Source organism: Eriocheir sinensis, chromosome 57, assembly GCF_024679095.1.
Source record: "Eriocheir sinensis breed Jianghai 21 chromosome 57, ASM2467909v1, whole genome shotgun sequence".
Taxonomy (NCBI): Eukaryota; Metazoa; Arthropoda; class Malacostraca; order Decapoda; family Varunidae; genus Eriocheir; species Eriocheir sinensis.
Genome location: NC_066565.1, coordinates 8,537,182 through 8,556,109, shown reverse-complemented (window position 1 = coordinate 8,556,109; position 18,928 = coordinate 8,537,182). Strand labels below are relative to the sequence as shown.

General features: G+C 47.0%; 2 protein-coding genes across 8 annotated transcripts in view; both read left to right on the top strand.

Annotated features, from left to right (window-relative positions):
* Positions 1–18,928, top strand: part of LOC126984816 (uncharacterized) — a 56,118-nt gene that overhangs the window by 7,104 nt on the left and 30,086 nt on the right. The window contains exon 2 of one of the 7 annotated variants that reach the window (XM_050838950.1): positions 14,909–17,034. The exons of 5 other annotated variants lie outside the window; for them this stretch is intronic. The gene's annotated coding sequence lies outside the window, so the exon portion shown is untranslated. Of the gene's footprint in view, positions 1–9,082; positions 9,192–14,908; positions 17,035–18,928 lie in introns of those variants that run through there. One more of the 7 variants, XR_007737884.1, reaches the window with a different exon arrangement.
* LOC126984351 (uncharacterized) lies at positions 2,107–4,786 on the top strand. The gene is made up of 2 exons (XM_050837964.1): positions 2,107–3,809; positions 4,393–4,786. The coding sequence occupies exons 1-2, from the start codon at positions 2,107–2,109 to the stop codon at positions 4,784–4,786; spliced, it is 2,097 nt and encodes a 698-aa protein (XP_050693921.1).

Genomic DNA, 18,928 nt, shown 5'->3' with positions numbered 1-18,928 from the left:
CCAGTGACCGTCAAGACAACCTGTGAATCACAGCTTTGGATCATGAGTCAAACTTTACTAAACTTGCTGTTGAAGACAGGCAAGGCACGACACATTAGCACCACCGCGCGGCCATCATGCCTTGACGCGCCCTTCATGTGAGGCTCGGCCAGCAATGCCCAGACTCACTCCCTTCACTATTCTTTGTGTTGGAACATTTATTACAATGGTGACACAACCCTTTTGACCCTGAACCCACGGTGGAAAATGAGTCACTAATGATGATGAGGAACCAGGGTAGATTAATGAAAAAGTAGAGGGCGGGCAGCTTTGTAAAGTGAGAGGTGTTCCTGATGGAAACAGGAAGAAAAACAAATCTAGCCACTGGAAAGACCCAAGGAATCCTTCACCCTTGACCACCAGCTGACCTTCACTGTCACCATGGCTACAGGCACCATCACCAGGACAGTTATACTGCTGCCATTATGACCTATCCCTTCACCACTATCTTCACTCTCCTCCCTTATTATCACTACCATATATTAATCCAAAGGCTATGATGTGGGACTTTATCTAACGCTTTCTGGAAATCAAGACAGACTACGTTCAGTGATTTAGTTACGTCATAAACTGAGAAGAGGTCGTTATAAAAGGTCAATAGGTTTGATAGGGAGGATCTTTTGTTACGGAAGTCATGTTGTGAATCCCCAATTAATGAGTGGCTTTGAAGGTAACTCACAATTTTGTCTCTAATTATGCTCTCGAGTAGCTTACCTACAACAAGTTAGACTAATGGGCCTGTAATTACCTGGTGTTTTTTTGTCTCCTTTCTTAAGAACCGGTGTCACGTTAGCCTTTTTCCAATCCGAAGGGACGATGCCTGTCGCAAGGACATATCAAAAATGGTTGTGAGGGAGGAGAGTATTTCGCTCTTTGTTTCTTTAAGCAGCATAGGATATACGTTGTCAGGTCCGGGACTTGTATTCGTTTTAAGGGATTGGAGAGCTTTAAGGACTTCATCGGTAGTTATTACAAAGTTAGGCAATGCTTGCTCAAGAGGAGGAAGAATACTGTATTCTTCCTCCAAGAGAGCGACCCACTGAGGGCCACTCCATGTATTATTCCTCCAAGGATAAAACTAAGCGTAAGGAAAATAAACTCAAAGAAATAAAAGACCCAAAAGAAAATGCATAAAAAGACGACTTAGGGCATAAAAAGTCTCCAAGTAGGAAGAAAAGAAAAAATAGGGAAAAAAAGAAATAGGCAAATCGGAAAATCTGAATATACCTTACCTTACGGAACCTTACGGTGTTACTGGACGCAGGCCAAAGCTAGGCCTCTATGTCCAGATCACTGTCGCTGTCAAAACTGATATTCAGGTGGTGTGCCGGGCTGGTTACCAATTTTTCTTCAAAATGATATTGAATTTGTTGGTTTGATCAAAAGTTATCTAAACGTTTCTCAAATGATATCACGCTCACTGCCTCTTCTACATCCATGGGAAGGCTATTCCAGGCATCAACGACTCTTGAATTGAAGAACATCTGCCTCTTTTGCGTCCTGGACCTCATTTTCCATAGTTTCAATTTGTGTCCACGTGTTGGCCCTGTATGTCTCTCAAGTTGAATGTTGACATCCTCATCATATTTACCTTTGAGGATTTGATCTACCTCAATCATGTCTCCCCTTAGCCTTCTGTAAGTCAGTGTTGGTATCTCCAATTGTTTCAGTCGTTCTGGATATGTGAGGTTCTTGAATCCTGGTAATAACTTGGATGCTCTTCTCAGGACATTTTCCACAATCCTTATATCCTTCTTCTTGTAGGGGGACCATACTGACTGAGCATACTCAAGATGAGGTCTTACCATGCTCTTGAAGAGACATCTAAATGTGTGTACAGTACTAAATGTAATATCGTGTGAGGAAGAGAAAAAAATACGGAAATAAAAGAAAAACGGAAAAAATATGTAAATCAGAAAAGAGGAAAACAGGAAAAGCTGAATATAGGTACACAGAAAAAATAAAGAATCAGTCTCGTCTACACGGCCGTGCTGTGTAGACGTGCATTGTCCTGTGTTCCGTCCGTGGATGCCCTGCCTTACACGGAATAAACGGTGTCTAGAGGACATGGCTGACGAACATTTCTACTCGGCGGCTTCCGGGCAGTGTCCTGCCCCTGAGGAACGGCGCCTGTGGTCTGAAGAGACTGAAGAGATGGACGACTCTGCCGAACTTGACCCTCGCCTTTGTTCGGAGGACCACGTGGCTAGCGCTAGCAAGCGGCTCAAGCCGGATAATCCTGGCTGCCTCTCCCCGACTGCCTCCCCTGTTAAAGCTGCCACCGCACCCATGGAGGGTGTGCAGTCTGGTAGCTCTGATACTGTCCTGGTCGACGGTGAGGTGCCCCTGGAGGACACGCACCCAGCCGCGGCCTCTGCTGCCCCGCGCCAACCCACCCGCCGCCGCCGCCTAGACTTTCCCGCCGAGGCCGGGCTGACACCAGCCCAGCAATACGCGTGGTTTGCTTCTCTGCTGAAGCAGCACGGTGAGTTGGAGCCGCTCTTCAAGGAGGGTAGGCTCCGACCTTATCTCACGGTCAGGGACGACGTCGCCTTCTACAAGCGGCTCCTCACTGAGGGGTTCCTCGACGTAGTTTTGGTCGAAAATGCAGCGGAGCGGCAGCACACTGTCATCATCCACAATGTGCCGCTCTACATGAATGCCAACCTCATTGAGACCCCAGACAACTTTCTGTGGATAAAGCGCAGGTATGCGGGCACGGCCCCTCGCCCGCAGCTTCTTGGAGCGGTGGTTGGCCACGTCCCGACAGAGGTGCACCTCCTCGGGGTGGGTCGTAAGGCTGTGGAGCCCTACACGGCGGAGCCCGACATCTGTCGCCACTGTTGCCGGTGGGGCCATCAGGAGTGGCGCTGCAGATCGGCCCCTCGGTGCCGGTATTGTGCAGGCACACACAAATCAGCTCTGTGCCTCCAAAAGATCCAGGCGGGCACACCCGTCCCCCGTAAGTGCTGCAACTGTGGTGGTGAGCATAACGCCCACTACCACTCCTGCCCGATGAAGCCTAAACCATCTCGGGTCGCGGCGCCTGACCACCACCCTCAGCAAGGCCGCCCTAGGCTTGTGTTCCGCCCTGCTCCTCTCCCTCAGTCCTCGGCCTGGGCCCGGGGGGCTCCCTCAACGTCCGAGTTTCTGCCCCTGCCGGGCTCGTCCGCCCCTGCTGCCCCAGCCTCACCCACTGCCACCCCTGTGCCTCGCCAGGCTCCTGCTCCGGCACCCCAGCCACAGCCTACCGTCCCCCCTGTGCCGGCTGCCAGTCCCCCCGCTGTCGATGGGTCGACCCCTGTCCTCCATCAGATCCTCGCTGCAGTCACCCAGCTGCAGGAGACGCTGGCTGCCACGATCTCCAGGGTGGCGGCCTTGGAGCAGCGAGTCTCCATGCCCCCGCCTGCGCGTGAGCTCTCCTCCATCCCGGCCCCTGCTCCATCTTTGGCCCCGGCCCCGTGCCCTGCCCTGCCGTCTGCTGGTGAGGCCATGGACGCCGATAGTGGGGACAGTGTGGTTCCCCCTGCGGGCCAGATGCAGAACACCCCTGCAACCCCACCGGCTGTGGTGACTGCAGCTGCCGAGGGAACGGCCGACCCTCACCATGGCCAGACGGGTCCTTCACCTTCACCCGCTGATCCTCCACTGCAGTGGGAGGCCACACTCCAGGTGCTGCTGGCGCAGTTTGCTTCCCTGACTCAGCAGGTGGCTGAGCTCCATCATCGGATCACCCCACTCCTTGACCGGCAACCACCCCCTCCTGACCAGTGAGTGTGTCCGCCTCTTAACTTGGAATGTCAACGGGCTACATGCCCGCTTCACTGACCTTCACTCCTATGTCATCACTCATAGGCCAGATATCGTTGCTCTTCAGGAGGTTGGGCCACGGGTGTCGGACCTGAGGGGGTATGATTTATATGTCTTAGATGGCGCAGCAGGCAGTACCCGGGGGATGGGTACGTATGTCAGACAGGGGACGGCGATAGTTTTTGAGGACATGGGTATAAATGAGGACATTGAATATATCACTGTTTCTTTACTCCATATGGGTGAAACCCTATTTTTTGTTAACACGTATGTTCATGCGGGGGCTTTAAATCTTGCTAACTTTCCTGATTATGTTCATGAGGAGCCGACTGTTCTTGTGGGGGATCTTAACTCTCGCCACCGAGATCTTGATAGCCACCGCACCAATAATGTCAATGGTGTCCGCTGGAAGGCCTTCCTTGATGCCTCCGAGAGGGCTGTCCTCACGGGGGATAATGTGCCCACACATGGTCAGGGGGGCAGGTTAGACTATGTCACTCTTTTTAACATGCCAGCTTTTACTGCCCAGACCCTTATTTCCAGGTGTTTGCTGAGTGACCACTTTGCCCTGGAGACGACCATCCCGATCCAGCCTGCCCCTGCTGTGTCCCGGAAGCGGTTGGCTGTCCCTGCTGCCCGGATGCCGCGCCTCGTTGCCGCAGTCGGGGCGTGGTACCATACTGTGAAGGGATCCTTTACCGACGCCGCCTCACTGTACCACGGCCTGCTGGACACCGTCGAGAGTTATGTTGCAGCTGGCAGGGCCCCTCCAAGGCCCGCCAAGCGCCGCCTGCAGACCTACGCCTCGGACCCGGCTGTCTCCAACTGTCAGCGGATCCTTGCCTCGTACCAGCGGCGCTGGCAGCAGGACCCCGCCGATCGGGCTGCCCGCGATGCCATGGTCGCTGTGGCGCACCACCTCACTGAACTCAGATAAGAGGCCCGCTCACGACACTGGGTCGCCTTAATTCCTTGCCAGCGTGCACAAGACCTGCTCCCTGCGGGAGGTTTGGCACCATGTCAACAGGGTGAGAGGGAGGACCAAACGGCTGGTGAGTGACCCTGACCCTGCGGGCCGGGCCCAGGACCTGATGCGCCAGTGGCAGAGGGCCTCCTCCCTTGGTGGTCTCCCTGCACAACACCAGGCCGAACTTGCCCGCCACAGGGAGCGGCGGATGGCCCTCGTTCAGCACCACGTCACACTTCTGGATGACACATGTGTCCCCATTACCCACGATGAACTCCTTCTTGCTATCAAACATGGCAAGTCGACAGCCCCGGGCCACGACGGGTTGACTTACGACATTCTTAATGCCTTACTCGTTGTGCAAGGTGACAACCCCCTGCTTGACCTGTTCAACATGTCGTTTGCCGCAGGTTGCCTCCCCCCTCCGTGGAAAGCTGCATTGATCGTTCCCATCCCCAAGGGTGATGGCACCTTTCGCCCTATCTCCCTGACGAGCTGTGTGTGTAAACTGTTAGAGCGGGTGATCTTGAACAGACTTCTCTATAAGCTGGGGGACCGGCTCTCCCCAAACTTACATGGGTTTATGAAGGGCCGTTCCACAAGTGACTGTTTTCTTAAGTGCCTTAGTGCTTAGTGAATTGTCGCGCTTTTGTGGACTTAAAAGGGACCTTTGATAGGGCCAACAAGGATGTCATAATGGAGGAACTCACTCTGAAGGGTGTCCGTGGAAGACTCTTAAGCTGGATCAGGGACTATTTGTATGGTAGGAGGGCGCAAGTGGTCTTCCAGGGTGCTACCTCCACGGAGGAAGTGTTTGAGCTGGGCACACCGCAAGGGGGTGTCCTCAGCCCCATGCTTTTCAACATTTTAATGGACAAAATTGCTCGGTGGCCCTTTCCGGGCAATACTCAGGTCATTATCTATGCAGATGACATCCTTGTGCAATGCAGCAGTCCTGCTCTTCTCAGTTGAGCTTTGCAGCAACTGTCAGCGCTGTGTGAACAAATGGGCCTTGTCATCAATGAAACTAAGACGAAATTTCAAGCCAGTGGGAGGAGAGTTTCTCACCTGCCCAGTGTTAATGGCACTCCTTTAGCAAGAGTTCCTACATACAAGTACTTAGGCGCTCTTGTCAGCTTCAGAAATCTGTGCAGAGCGTCACTCATGTTCAGGACATCTGCCTTCCTAGGTTAGCTCCTCTTAAGGTTTTGGCTAACAGGGGCCTTGGAGTCGGCATCCCTGTCCTCAGGATGTTTTACCTTTCTGTCGTCAGGTCCCTCATTGATTATGCTGCTCCTGTTTTGGTACAGTTTAGTGCGGCACAACTTCACCCCTTGGAACTTATTCAAAATGAGGCCATGCGCCTCATTCTGGGGTGCCCCAGAACTGCAAAACTTGAGGTCATGAGGGCAGAACTGAATCTGCCTCGTGTTGTGGACACAATCTGGGAAACTGCTTGTCGCACCGTCAGCCGCCTGCTTCGTGCTGGTGCAGTGCCCCTTCACCAGGCACTGGTAACTCTGCACCGTGACTCCAGGGCTCCTGTTACCTCCTACCTTAGGAAAATTTATCTCTTGTTAGCAGAGACGGGTGTGTTAGAAGTGTGCTTAGGCCTAGTTTACTCCCCGGCCCAACCTGCCTGGCCTCCCTATCGTGTCAGTGTAGACGTTGAACAACTACCTTTCCCTAAACGTGATTGGCTTCCCCATGTCCTCCAGGATCACTTCATGGTAAAACTGTCCAAGTACCCCCGTGTTCGGGCTGTCCATGTGTACTGTGATGGCTCCGTAGATGGCAGCAGGTCGGGCTGTGGCGTGTTTATCCAGGATTACGCTTCCCCCACCCAGTACACTGACATTGAGGTTACCAGGCGGCTGCCAGGGTACCTGTCCTCGACCCGGGCTGAGCTGTATGCCATCCTTGAGGCTCTCCACACTGTAGCAGCTTTGCACAAAAATGTCTACTTGTTTGTCGATAGCCAGGCTGCATTGCATGAACTTGTGTCCTCCTCCCCTACCGACTGTGATCTTGTAACTAAGTGCCTGACTGCCGTCCGTGCCCTTGAGGCCGCAGGTGCCACGGTCCACTTCACCTGGGTGCCCTCTCATGTGGGCATCCAGCTCAATGAGAAGGCAGACTGCCTTGCTCGACGAGCCCTTCAGGATGACACAGTGGACCCTGGCACTGACTATACGCTTAGCTATGTTAAGAATAGACTTAGGCATTATTCACGTGATAGCATTGCTACCCAACTCAGACACTGCTGTGACAATGGCAGCGCCAGCAGCCTCCACTATGTTAGTGTCTCCCAGCGCTGTGTTTACCCCTATGGGCGACACAGTGCCCCTCAGGATGTGGTAGCAATGCGCCTTAGGCTAGGCTATAGGTACTACTGGGAGGTTAGTAACTCCCCTGGTGTCTGCTGCACGCTCTGTGCCAGGCCGAGGGGCCACACACTGCATCACTATGTCATGGAATGCCCTCTCATTGCTAAGTTTAAGCCACGGGACTGCCTTGACCTGCCCCAGACAATTTGTTGGCTCCTGAACCATGATGTCCTCCCTGCTATCCTCAAAGAACACCCTCAGTTTGCACCAAGGTGGTGATGCCGTGTGTGGCAGCCTGAACTACTGCCGTGCTATACAAGGCTGTGATCTCTGCAGTATTTTACTTTAAGGACTAGTATTTACTCTATCTCTGTGTTCATTCCCATCTAGTGCTTGGGCAATGTTCTCCGTCCCCACATTTTATTGTCTTATTGTCCAGGGGGAGGTACTGCCCCCTCCCTTGTTGTGCTTTCCTTCCTACCATTGTATCTTTTAATTTCATGGTGCTACCTACACATGTATTAATAGTTGTATAATCACACTCGAGATCTGTCCTGCCTGGGGGTTGGGATGGCATGTTCCTCCCTTCTCCCTTGTTGTTAACCTGCAACAATAAACTATCAATCAAAATAAAGAATCAAGAAGGACCGTAAGAAGATGTACAAAGAGAAGGGAAAAGAAGAAAATAGGGAAATAGAATAAAAAAATTGGTAAAATATGTAAATCGGAAGAGAAAATAGGAAGGTCTGAATATAGGGAGACAGAAAAATCAAAGAATTAAGAAGAACCAAGAAGAAGGTATACAAAGAGGAGAAGAAGAAGAGGAGGAGATGTAGATGTAGATGTGGAGCTATTGCCTTTGCAACGGCAGCTCCTAGTGTTCTCTCGGTCTTGATTTATTCTTCTGTCACTGCTGTTACTATCATTGTAGCTTGTTGTTCTTTTTGTTGTCTTCTCTTTTCCCGCAATAACCACATTCTGTGTATATTGTCCTTATTTTTCTCTGCGTCGGTAAAGAGGAGGCATCCAAGCGGCGCGATATGTTCTCCTGCAGCAGCTGGCAGCGGCAGCGGCGGCGCCTGCACTGCCCGGCGCACGCCCTGGTACCCCGGGCAATACAACAGGAAGTGCTGGAGGTTCTCCTCCTCCGCCCCGCACATGATGCATGTTGTGTCTTCATTGTAGAATCTTTTCCTATCATTGAGTGCTAGGTTATTTGTTCTGGCTCTATAGAGTGTAACTGATGATGGTGTATTGTCGTATATAAGTTCTTCACATTTTATTTCAGGCTTGTATATTTTATATAATTCAAGGCTTCTTTTACTTTGGACTTCTTGTTTCCATTCTTCTGTGTCCCAGCTCCTCAGCTTTTCCTTAATTTCTTCTTTCTTTAACTTTCCAATATCTCTCAGAGTTAGCTTGGAGCATTCTAAGTACTTATTGATGTTTTTTATCCAATTTTGCTGATTTCCTTTTGCCATTTTATATACTTCTTTTAACAAGTTGTTTCTGTTATCTTCCTCTCTTGTTAGATTTTCCTGTGTTGTTGTGGTGTATGCGTCTATGATAGATTTCAGATATAGTAATTTACCCTCCATTATTCTCTTCTTCATGCTTGAAGCTCCAACTTCACCTCGCAGCGTGCAGGTTTGGGCGAATCTTGGTGCTCCCAATATATGCCTGTACACACTGTTTTCAATGATCTGTAGTTGTTGGATATCTCTTTCAGTAAAATTTATAACATTTGCTCCATATAGAATTGAGGGTAGGCACACACTTTTCCAATAGGCTTTCCCTACGGTGATTTTATGACAGCTTTTCGCTATGATTGAGTATGTAAGATCGGCCAGCTTTTGTGCCTTCTCTATCATAATTTTCTTTTGTTTAGTAAAGATATTTCTGTTGTTTAGTTTAGGAGGAGGAAGCAAACAAGTCCCCTGTGAGGCTGTAACATCAAGTTCAAGGTCGAGGTCAGCCGCGTGCCCTGAGGTGCCCTGGCAGTGTTTCTCGTGGAGGAGGAGGAGCCCCTCGGCGTGCAGGCCCCCAGGGTGAGTGTGCGGGTGGTGGGGGGCCAGGGTGTGGACGGGCTACACTTTGGACAGGAAGGAGGGGAGGGCCAGGGTGTGGACGGGCTACACTTTGGACAGGAAGGAGGGGAGGGCCAGGGTGTGGACGGGCTACACTTGGGACAGGACGGAGGGGAGGGCCAGGGTGTGGACGGGCTACACTTTGGACAGGAAGGAGGGGAGGGCCAGGGTGTGGACGGGCTACACTTTGGACAGGAAGGAGGGGAGGGCCAGGGTGTGGACGGGCTACACTTGGGACAGGAAGGAGGGGAGGGCCAGGGTGTGGACGGGCTACACTTGGGACAGGAAGGAGGGGGGGGCCAGGGTGTGGACGGGCTACACTTGGGATAGGAAGGAGGGGAGGGCCAGGGTGTGGACGGGCTACACTTGGGACAGGAAGGAGGGGAGGGCCAGGGTGTGGACGGGCTGTATTTGGGACAGGAAGGAGGGGAGGGCCAGGGTGTGGACGGGCTACACTTGGGACAGGAAGGAGGGGAGGGCCAGGGTGTGGACGGGCTGTACTTGGGACAGGAAGGACCCAGCAAACATGGTTATGCCGGGCCTGCATCTTGCCAGTGCTGGCAAGTCATCATAAACCAAATTGGTTTTGAATCGGTAAGCCATCACGTAGTAATGGGCCCAACAGCGGGCCATTTACTTGCCGATATATGTTTGCACCCCGGGCCTGAATCGGTTACGCTGCGTGCCAGAAACAGATCTATATTGGCATTCCGTAACCATACTGCAGCCAATACTGGGCCTATGCAGCCTTCTATTAATACCAATGCCGGGCCAATTCTGAGCCGGTTGCAGGCCAACATGGACCAACTGTTTCCATTACCACCCCGCTTTGCAGCTGTGATTTTCCTTTTGCCTTCTCAAAGCTTCATCTCATTGACTGTGTACATCATTAGAAGAAGACCTTATGAAGTAACAGACGCTGTTCCTCCATAACGTTGTTTTCTAATGACATACACAGTCAATGACATGAAACTTCAAGGAGGCAAAAGGAAAATCACAGCTCCAAAGCGGGGTGGTATTGAGAACAGTTAAAATCACAATGAAATCCAGACAACAAATAACTGCTAACACAACACTGAAATGGGATTATCAAATCATATTATGCCAGTATTCTGGATTTTCAAGTGTTAGGGTTCTAACAGATGCTATAATTTGTCATCCATTTTCTTTGGATCATTTTAGATCTTTGATAATACAATAGTATCTTATTAAATAATGAGGCCAAAAATGATCTATGTTGCATAGTAACTTTGACCACATTCAATAATGGTGGTTATATGACTGGACACATATTGCAAGCATCCATGAAAAATAAATGAATGCAAATTATAACATCCGTGAACCCAAAGATTGTCAGACCTAAGGATCGACATGAAAAAATGCAACTCAAATACAAAAATGTAATTTTGCTGCTTCATATCAAGCACTCAACCTTTCAACTTTGCTTGACATGGTGCTGTTTGACCTTGATATGTCTTACACTGGCAAGATTTAAGATTGGCAAAGTGTGAGCTAATTTACTGCTAGAATGTGTCATATAAGTGCTATAAATAAGACGATAATCATTATATGATGCAAAATATATTCTTTCCATAAGAAATCAAAAGCAAATCACAGCATCATGGTGAGATACATCTCTCCCTCTATACTATGAAACAGACAAATCACAGCATCATGGTGAGATACATCTCTCCCTCTATACTATGAAACAGGCAAATCACAGCATCATGGTGAGATACATCTCTCCCTCTATACTATGAAACAGACAAATCACAGCATCATGGTGAGATACATCTCTCCCTCTATACTATACAACAGACAAATCACAGCATCATGGTGAGATACATCTCTCCCTCTACACACACACACACACACACACACACACACACACACAGGATATGGAGAAGATTGATAGAGAAGACCTAGTGACGAAGGACGTTAAGTGGTAGAAGAGGGCATAGCAAGAAACTGAAAAAGACGACATTCAGAAAAGACAAAGAAACACACAGTTTTCCACATAGAAGTATAACAGCTTGAAATGAACTTCATGAGATTGTGTGTGCAAAAACAATACATGAATTTAAGACAAAGTTGGATAGAAAAAGATATAGACGGGATGACAGCATGAGGCTAAGTATGGCTCTTTTCCTTACAACTAGGTAAACACACACACACACACAAACACACACATGGGAATCTCGCCCCAAATTCCGCATCCTTTTTATAGCGCAATTGATGCACTGTACTCCTGAAAAAAATATCTCCCTCAACTCATGCAGGAAAACATTATTTTTGATACTTTTCCTCGACTATTTCTTCATTTTGCCAAGAAAAATTGTCATTATCTGTGAAAAATTAATAAAACAGGAAACAGAATGAACCTAATGTCCTGTATTCTTTTCATAGCTCAAGGGACCATATTGACTCTCTGGCGGTGACTCAGAGACAAGTACTGTTTTGACTTAACTCGGATCCTCTTTTCTATTTCGGGAAAAAATAATACTGGCTGTCGTTTGGAGCCAAATGTCCAAACGTGGTACCTGCTGGTAGAAAAAAAATGTATTTACCCTTTGCTGGTAAGGTTTTAAGGTTGCATCTGTGTGTGGTGTGTGTGACCACTGAGGGGCAAATGTGCCGGGGGCCGCAGTCTCCTGAGCAGCCCAAACAGACAAAATACTAGCTTGGAGGTTTTGTATTTTTTTGCCCAGGGCTTTATTTTGCTCTCCAGCAGCTTAAGAATGATTTAACTTGCTGTTAAATAATTGTTAGTAGCTATTTTGATATGGTATGGACCTAAGACATTGACTGACTGTTTCAATGGATGTCCTGGGGCAGGTGCAGACAAATTGGGGGTGTGTCTGGCATGTTATCCCTCCTTCAGTTTGTGGTGATGGGTTAGGCACTTGCTTCTTCAGTGTTAATTATGTAGTACTATCTCTTCGTCTTTGGAGGGAGTAGGGTTGCAGAGTCTTGAGCCTGTCCCAGTAACTCAGATTTTTGATTGAGTTCAGCTTCCTTGTGAAGACCCTATGTGTCTGTTCCAGTCGCTTGATATTGTACATTTTGTGTGGGAACCACAGATGGCACAGGTATTCCATTTTCGGCAACACCAGAGACTTACAGAGCGGGAGGAGGTGTTCGGGTTCCCTCGTCTTGAAGGTGCAGAGTATCCATCCTGTCATCCTGCTGGCCGTCCTTGTGATGTCAATGTGCTCGGTGGGTGAAAAGTCATTACTAACTAGTACCCCCAGGTCATGTACGGAGCTCTTCTCTGCAATTTCTTGACCTTTCACCTGGTACTGTGATCTTGAGGTGGCCATTTTCCCCATATCTTATTAATTCAAATTTATTTTTGTTCAAAGACATGTTGTTGTCCTAACCTAACCTAACCCAGCCCTAAAATTTCTGTGGCCTGCCATGACTGACAGCCGCTGCCCACTGCTGGTGGAGGAAGGGGGAGGGACATTGCGTCGCCTTATTTACACATACTATGACAATGACAATACCTATGACAAAAAAGCCCACCTCAAGATCACCCACCCACCACATTGACCTAGGGCATTCATGGTGGGTTGTGCTATGCCACCACCGCCTACAATTAGCTCGAATTAGGGGTTTTATGGTGAGCCCTTTTTAGGGTCCACCGTACCACAGCCACGACTCATGAAAGCCTAAAAAGGGGACTGCCCACGTTTTCGGGTTAAGGGGGGCGCCCGGGGGGGTCCCTCCTGGGCACACAGTATATCCTATGGCTTTGAAATTTTAGTATGTTGTTTGTTGGTGTAAGTGTATGACATTCTGTGAAATTTGGGTGAATGTGTAGAGGAGACTCAAACAAAGCATAAAATCTTATTTTTGTTTCACAGACTTTAATTTTTAGTTAATTACTTTGAAAAAAAAAATACCATAGAAACTTTGTATATATATCTACATTTCTCATTTTGTAATTTTTTTCATTTTTTGTTCTGGCTTAAAAAAATTGAAATTCATTTTCACTAATAATTTTCTCCACTTTTTCTCCCGTTTTCTTTTTACATTTTAAAAAAATGTACAAAATGAGAAAAATTGCCGTTTAGTTGTAGATTATATTGATACCTTACAAAAGACTGCCAGACGTTTTGTCGATTTTGTGAAATTTTTTGAAGTGTAAAAACCAAATTTTCAAGATTTTGGCTCCTTCAGATTTTTTTTTCCATTTCATGTGTCTTGCCATTTGTATTCATTTGATTGTCATGAAATGTTCACATATGATTGTTTATACCTTGTTCACTTACTGGGCCGCCAGTGTGCTGAGCAGATGTTTCACTTGTTGCATATTGGTACATCTGTGGCCCGAATAGCCCTTTCTATAAACTTTTACAAACATGAGTATATAAACAATTTGTGGGTAAATTTGTATTTATTATGACTGCAGATGTGTTGCAATGGTACCAGGTAATAAGTTCAAAATGATAAGGTAATAAATATATAGCTATGTAAAGGCATCCAAAATACATTTAAAGTTTGGTGACATTTTGCTTCCAAATATAAGCATTTCATTATGTAACAGTAATCAACTGTAGAGGCAAATGCCCCTCATATCAAACAACGTAAAAAAAAAAAAAAAATCCTAATACATGAAAATCTTGCTTTCATAACAAAAAATAATGCTCCAGATCACTACTTACTAGTACTTGGAATATTAGATTATCCCAATGGTTGATTTATTATAGTGTATTTTACTGAACTGTAGAGGGAAATACCACTCCGCAAATAACGTAAAAAAAAAATTCCTGATAAATTAAAATTTTGCTCATAACAGAGAAGAAAATAATGTTCCCCATCCTGCTCTTCATCTGTTTCTAACTCGTCACTTTCCTCGGAGAGCTCATCATCTGGGTCATCTGAACTGACAAAAAACCTGAATCATCTGAATCACCAGATGAGGTATCCGATCGCCCTCCTTAAAAGACGGTTGGGTTCATTTCTGTTGAAAAGGAGGGAAAAAAACATTATTAATAGTTTTTTTATGTACAGCTCATCAAAATGTAAGATATTGTATCGACACAAACTCGTATAATAATCATAAAAACTACACCAAATAGCAGAACAAGACTATATCGTCAGTGCGTCGCGAACTGGTACATATATGCGCCAACCCATGCCTGGTACATTGGTGCACCAATACGCGGCAGAGGGAAAAAATATTAGTGGTCCGCGATTTGGTATATATTTGTACCGTGGATTTTTACACTATACTACAGGCTATCCTCTCATAATGATACATAACTCCTCTCTCTGCAAAAGTCCAACGGACACTGGCGTGGTGGGCGCCGTGAAAGTTCCGCGGAGCAGGCAAGAGCGCTGAGTTGCCAAACGCGATTAATGTGTTAACAGGCCTTAAAACTATCAAGCTTGCAGCTTTGGTCGCTGGATATTGTCCATTTACGTGTAGTTCTGTCTTAGTATTGTTACGAATATCGCTTCAGATTTATTTAGGTTAGTTCAAAAGACATATTTATCAATGAATATATTATTGCATTAGCTTATTATCAGTACACGCACTATTTGCCTGACCCAGTGGCTTGTGGCTTGCCTTCGGTGCACCCACCACCGCCCTGATCCCTCCCACCAACTTCAGTTTCCTTACCAGTCTTTTTTTTTTTTTTTTTTTTTTTTTTTTTTTTTTTTTTTTTCAGCACATGACTTTGTGTCCCAATGTCCACCACTGGTGTTAGTGTTGAAGTGAGGCATCGAGACAGTTGCTGTGGTCAGTACTTGTTCCGTCCCTGCTGCCGCTGACTTCAGGACTCCTTGGTGCATCCCTCGCCTTGCCTGCTCAATTAGTCACTGAGTGTGGCTTTGAAGCAACCTCGCCGCCTTCTCCAGCATCTCTGAGGTTCCCCAAGGCCAGCCAACTCCTCACATCCAGAGTAGTGTTGCAGTGGAGGCTGCAAGGCGGGACAGCAGCTGGAGTGGCTGGGATCAGCAGGAGCAGACTGCTACTGGTGTGAGGTTCAGGAGTGATAAAAAACACCAACAACAACAACTGCTGGCCTCTTCATCCACAAAGGGGGAAGTTTGAATTTCAGAAGTGTGAGAAGATCTGAGAATGAGAGCAAGTTTACTGACCAAAGCCAAGAGTGTGAGAAAAGACATGCAGGGAAAGATGACCTCAACAAATACACCCACACACTCTGGTGTAAGACCTCATGAAAGTTGGGAGTGTGGCAAAAGGTTTAGTAATAGGAGTAACCCCAAACATCACACCCTAAAACACACTGGTGCAAGAAACCATGAGTGTGAAGTTTGTGGGAAATGTTTCAATCAGAAGGGTCACCTCAACACACACACCCTTACACACACTGGTGAAAGAAGTCATGAGTGTGAAGTTTGTGGGAAATGTTTCAATCATAAGGGTACCCTCAACACACACACCCTTACACACACTGGTGCAGGAAACGATGAGTGTGAAGTTTGTGGGAAATGTTTCAATCAGAAGGGTACCCTCAAATTACACACCCTTACACACACTGGTGAAAGAAATCATGAGTGTGAAGTTTGTGGAAAATGTTTCAGTCGGAAGGATACTCTCAAATTACACCTTGTTACACATACTGGTGAAAGAAATCATGAGTGTGAAGTTTGTGGGAAATGTTTCAGTCAGAAAGGTACCTTCAAATTACACACTCTTACACACACTGGTGAAAGAAATCATGAGTGTGAAGTTTGTGGGAAATGTTTCAGTCTGAAGGGTACCCTCAAGAAACACACCCTTACACACACTGATGAAAGAAATCATGAGTGTGAAGTTTGTGGGAAATGTTTCAGTCTGAAGGGTACCCTCAAGAAACACACTCTTACACACACTGGTGAAAGAAATCATGAGTGTGAAGTTTGTGGGAAATGTTTCAGTCGGAAGGATAACCTCAAAATACACCTTGTTACACACACTGATGCAAGAAATCATGAGTGTGAAGTTTGTGGGAAATGTTTCATTCAGAAGAGTAACCTCAAATTACACACTCTTACACACACTGGTGAAAGAAATCATGAGTGTGAAGTTTGTGGGAAATGTTTCAGTCAGAAGGGTACCCTCAAATTACACCTTGTTACACACACTGATGCAAGAAGTCATGAGTGTGAAGTTTGTGGGAAAAGGTTCAAACTGAAGAGGATATTGGACAGGCACGTCTTCAGACACTCTGGTCATAAAGGGTTCAAGTGCGATGTTTGTGGGAAACGTTTCATGACTAAGGGTGAGATTGTCAGGCACATGAAGGTCCACTTCTCCTGAGGTGCTGTGCTGATTCAGTTCTGCTGTGTGTGTGAGTGCAAGTGTTTGTTGTGGTGGTGTTACAGGGCTGTGTGTAGCACAGAGAACAGAAAATATTCATCTGTTGGAACAAATGGTGACTGTGACGGCATGATCTGTTATTCACTTTCCACCCCAGGCTTCATGTGGTTGGTGGGTCCTGTGAAAGGTCTGATCTTTTTGGTGACTGTGCTGGGCTGGCTGTTGTGGCCTGGGCTTATTGGTCAAGTGTGTGTGTGTTAATAGTAATAATATAGTGTATTTGGTCTTACCAGCCGCTAAGCTAAAAATGTACACATTATAAACACATTGTAAAGAACAGTAGGTAGGGGTTCAGGGATCTAACACATCAGTGGGAGGTTGGAATGATAGTGGTGGGAGGGTTGAGTGCAGTGTGGTGGTGCCGGGGAGGGGGAGGACATCCTCTTCCAGATGGTGGCAAGGTGTTAGTCCCAGGTCATCCTTAGGTCAGACGCTGATGGCGGGATTCAGGCAGAGTAGTGGGAGTTAACTCAGGCCACAGACTGAGCACTTGTGCCATACCCTGGGCTGGTGGGACAAGAGAGGGGGGTGGTTGGGGGGACAAGGGCACAGCATTGGCGTGGGTGGTGTACATTGTGCTCCACTTGAGTGACAAGGCTCCAACACAGCAGTCACCAAAGCAGAGCAGGCCTTTCCCGGCAGCAGGGTGGGCAGGATGACAGCACTGTAGGCAAACCACACCAAACTGGCAGTTGGGAGGGGTAACTGAGGTCTTATGGTGTTGTCACTTTCCTGTTTCCAACCTTGTGATGTCTCATCTCAACAAGCAAGTCAAATACCACGGCAGCCTTTTGGGGGGGTGGGGTGGGGGGCACAACAGCAGTGGCACCACTTCCTTTGAGGGATGAGAGAAATAACGGAAACGGGAGAAAGGAATAAGGGTGAAGTTTGGTAATGCAAAGGCAAGTTATCAATTCTCTCCATACACTCCCGTCTTCTCATTCTTCCCTCCCCTACTTCTCTTGGGTGTTCTACCACCCTGCTCCCCCTCCCCCCCATCCCCTCTCTTCCCCCAATCAGAATTATAACAGGTTGCATTTACATGTGTCTTGTATGCCCTCAAATCTCAGTGTACCACTTGGGAATTTATGTAAAGATAAAAAAGCATTCCGAGAGATGAGTTATATTATCATAAGAAAATAGCGTGTGTTCCTTAATTTCACTCTGGCAGCCAGTGAGTCCTCAATGTTGCAGGAAACATGTCACCGGGAACAAATGTAAAACACTCATTTTACGTGCACAGATTTGGCGGTACTGATATATCAATCTGAATATATGCAGCAACATACTGTAAATTTGAGTTAGCTACCTATCATTCCAATCCATGGCATTCATCACACAGCACACTGGAGTGCTTTGGACACAGACCTACCGCAGTGAATGCAGAAAGTCCTGGGCCCGAATTTACAATTAATCTTTAACTTAAGAGTTCCACTGAATCTCAAGTTTAACTTATAGCTGAGCTTAAATGAAAAAATAAGTTCAACTTCACTCAACAGCTGATCCAGTATGAAAATTTGTCCTGGCAAAAGATGTATTTTTTAAATTGCAGAATTTCAACACTTCAGTGATTGAATATGTAGTAATACTACTTTATCAATGTTATATGATGATATACTTCAGAAACATGGGCATAATAAGGTAGTATTTATAAAATAAAGGTTACGTTTATCATCCGCGCAAGGTGATTTTTTTTTTTTTCTCTTGAATGTAAACACGGACACGCGTTCCTGTTCGTCTTCCTCATTCCTGCATCACCCACCCTCTGACGAAGTAATCATGGAAAATATTGCCGCTTTCACTTCTCCCAAGAGGAAAAGGGGAGTGAATTGGAGAGACTGCCACACTCTACACATAGTAGAGGGAAGAGAGTCAACAGATACCGTCTGCAAGGGTAGCCACTGTCCCCTAATAGATGACATGAATCCGGTGGTATACGATGATCCTCAAACATGCGTTTGAGGCCACTCCCACGCCAAATACGAGCATCATGAGTGGACCCAGGCCAATTAGCTACAACATTAAGAATATTATATTTGGCATCAAACACTAATTGTGTGTTTATGCTATAGAAATTCTTCCTGTTGACATAGTCTGCTTCATATTCCCTGGGGGCCAGTATCCTGACATGCGTGCAATCTATTACACCAACAATGCCAGGGAAGTTTGCAACTTGCACAAATTCTTGTTGTTTCTCTCGGATTTCAGGGACGGTGCGAGGAAATCGAATGAATTGGACAAGTATGGCTGGTTGAGTAAGTGACTTGAGGGTATCGGTGATCGCTTTGCTTACTGACGACTGTGATGGACCAAGATCATCACTGTTACACATCTGCATTTTCCCCGTTGCTAAGTAACGCAG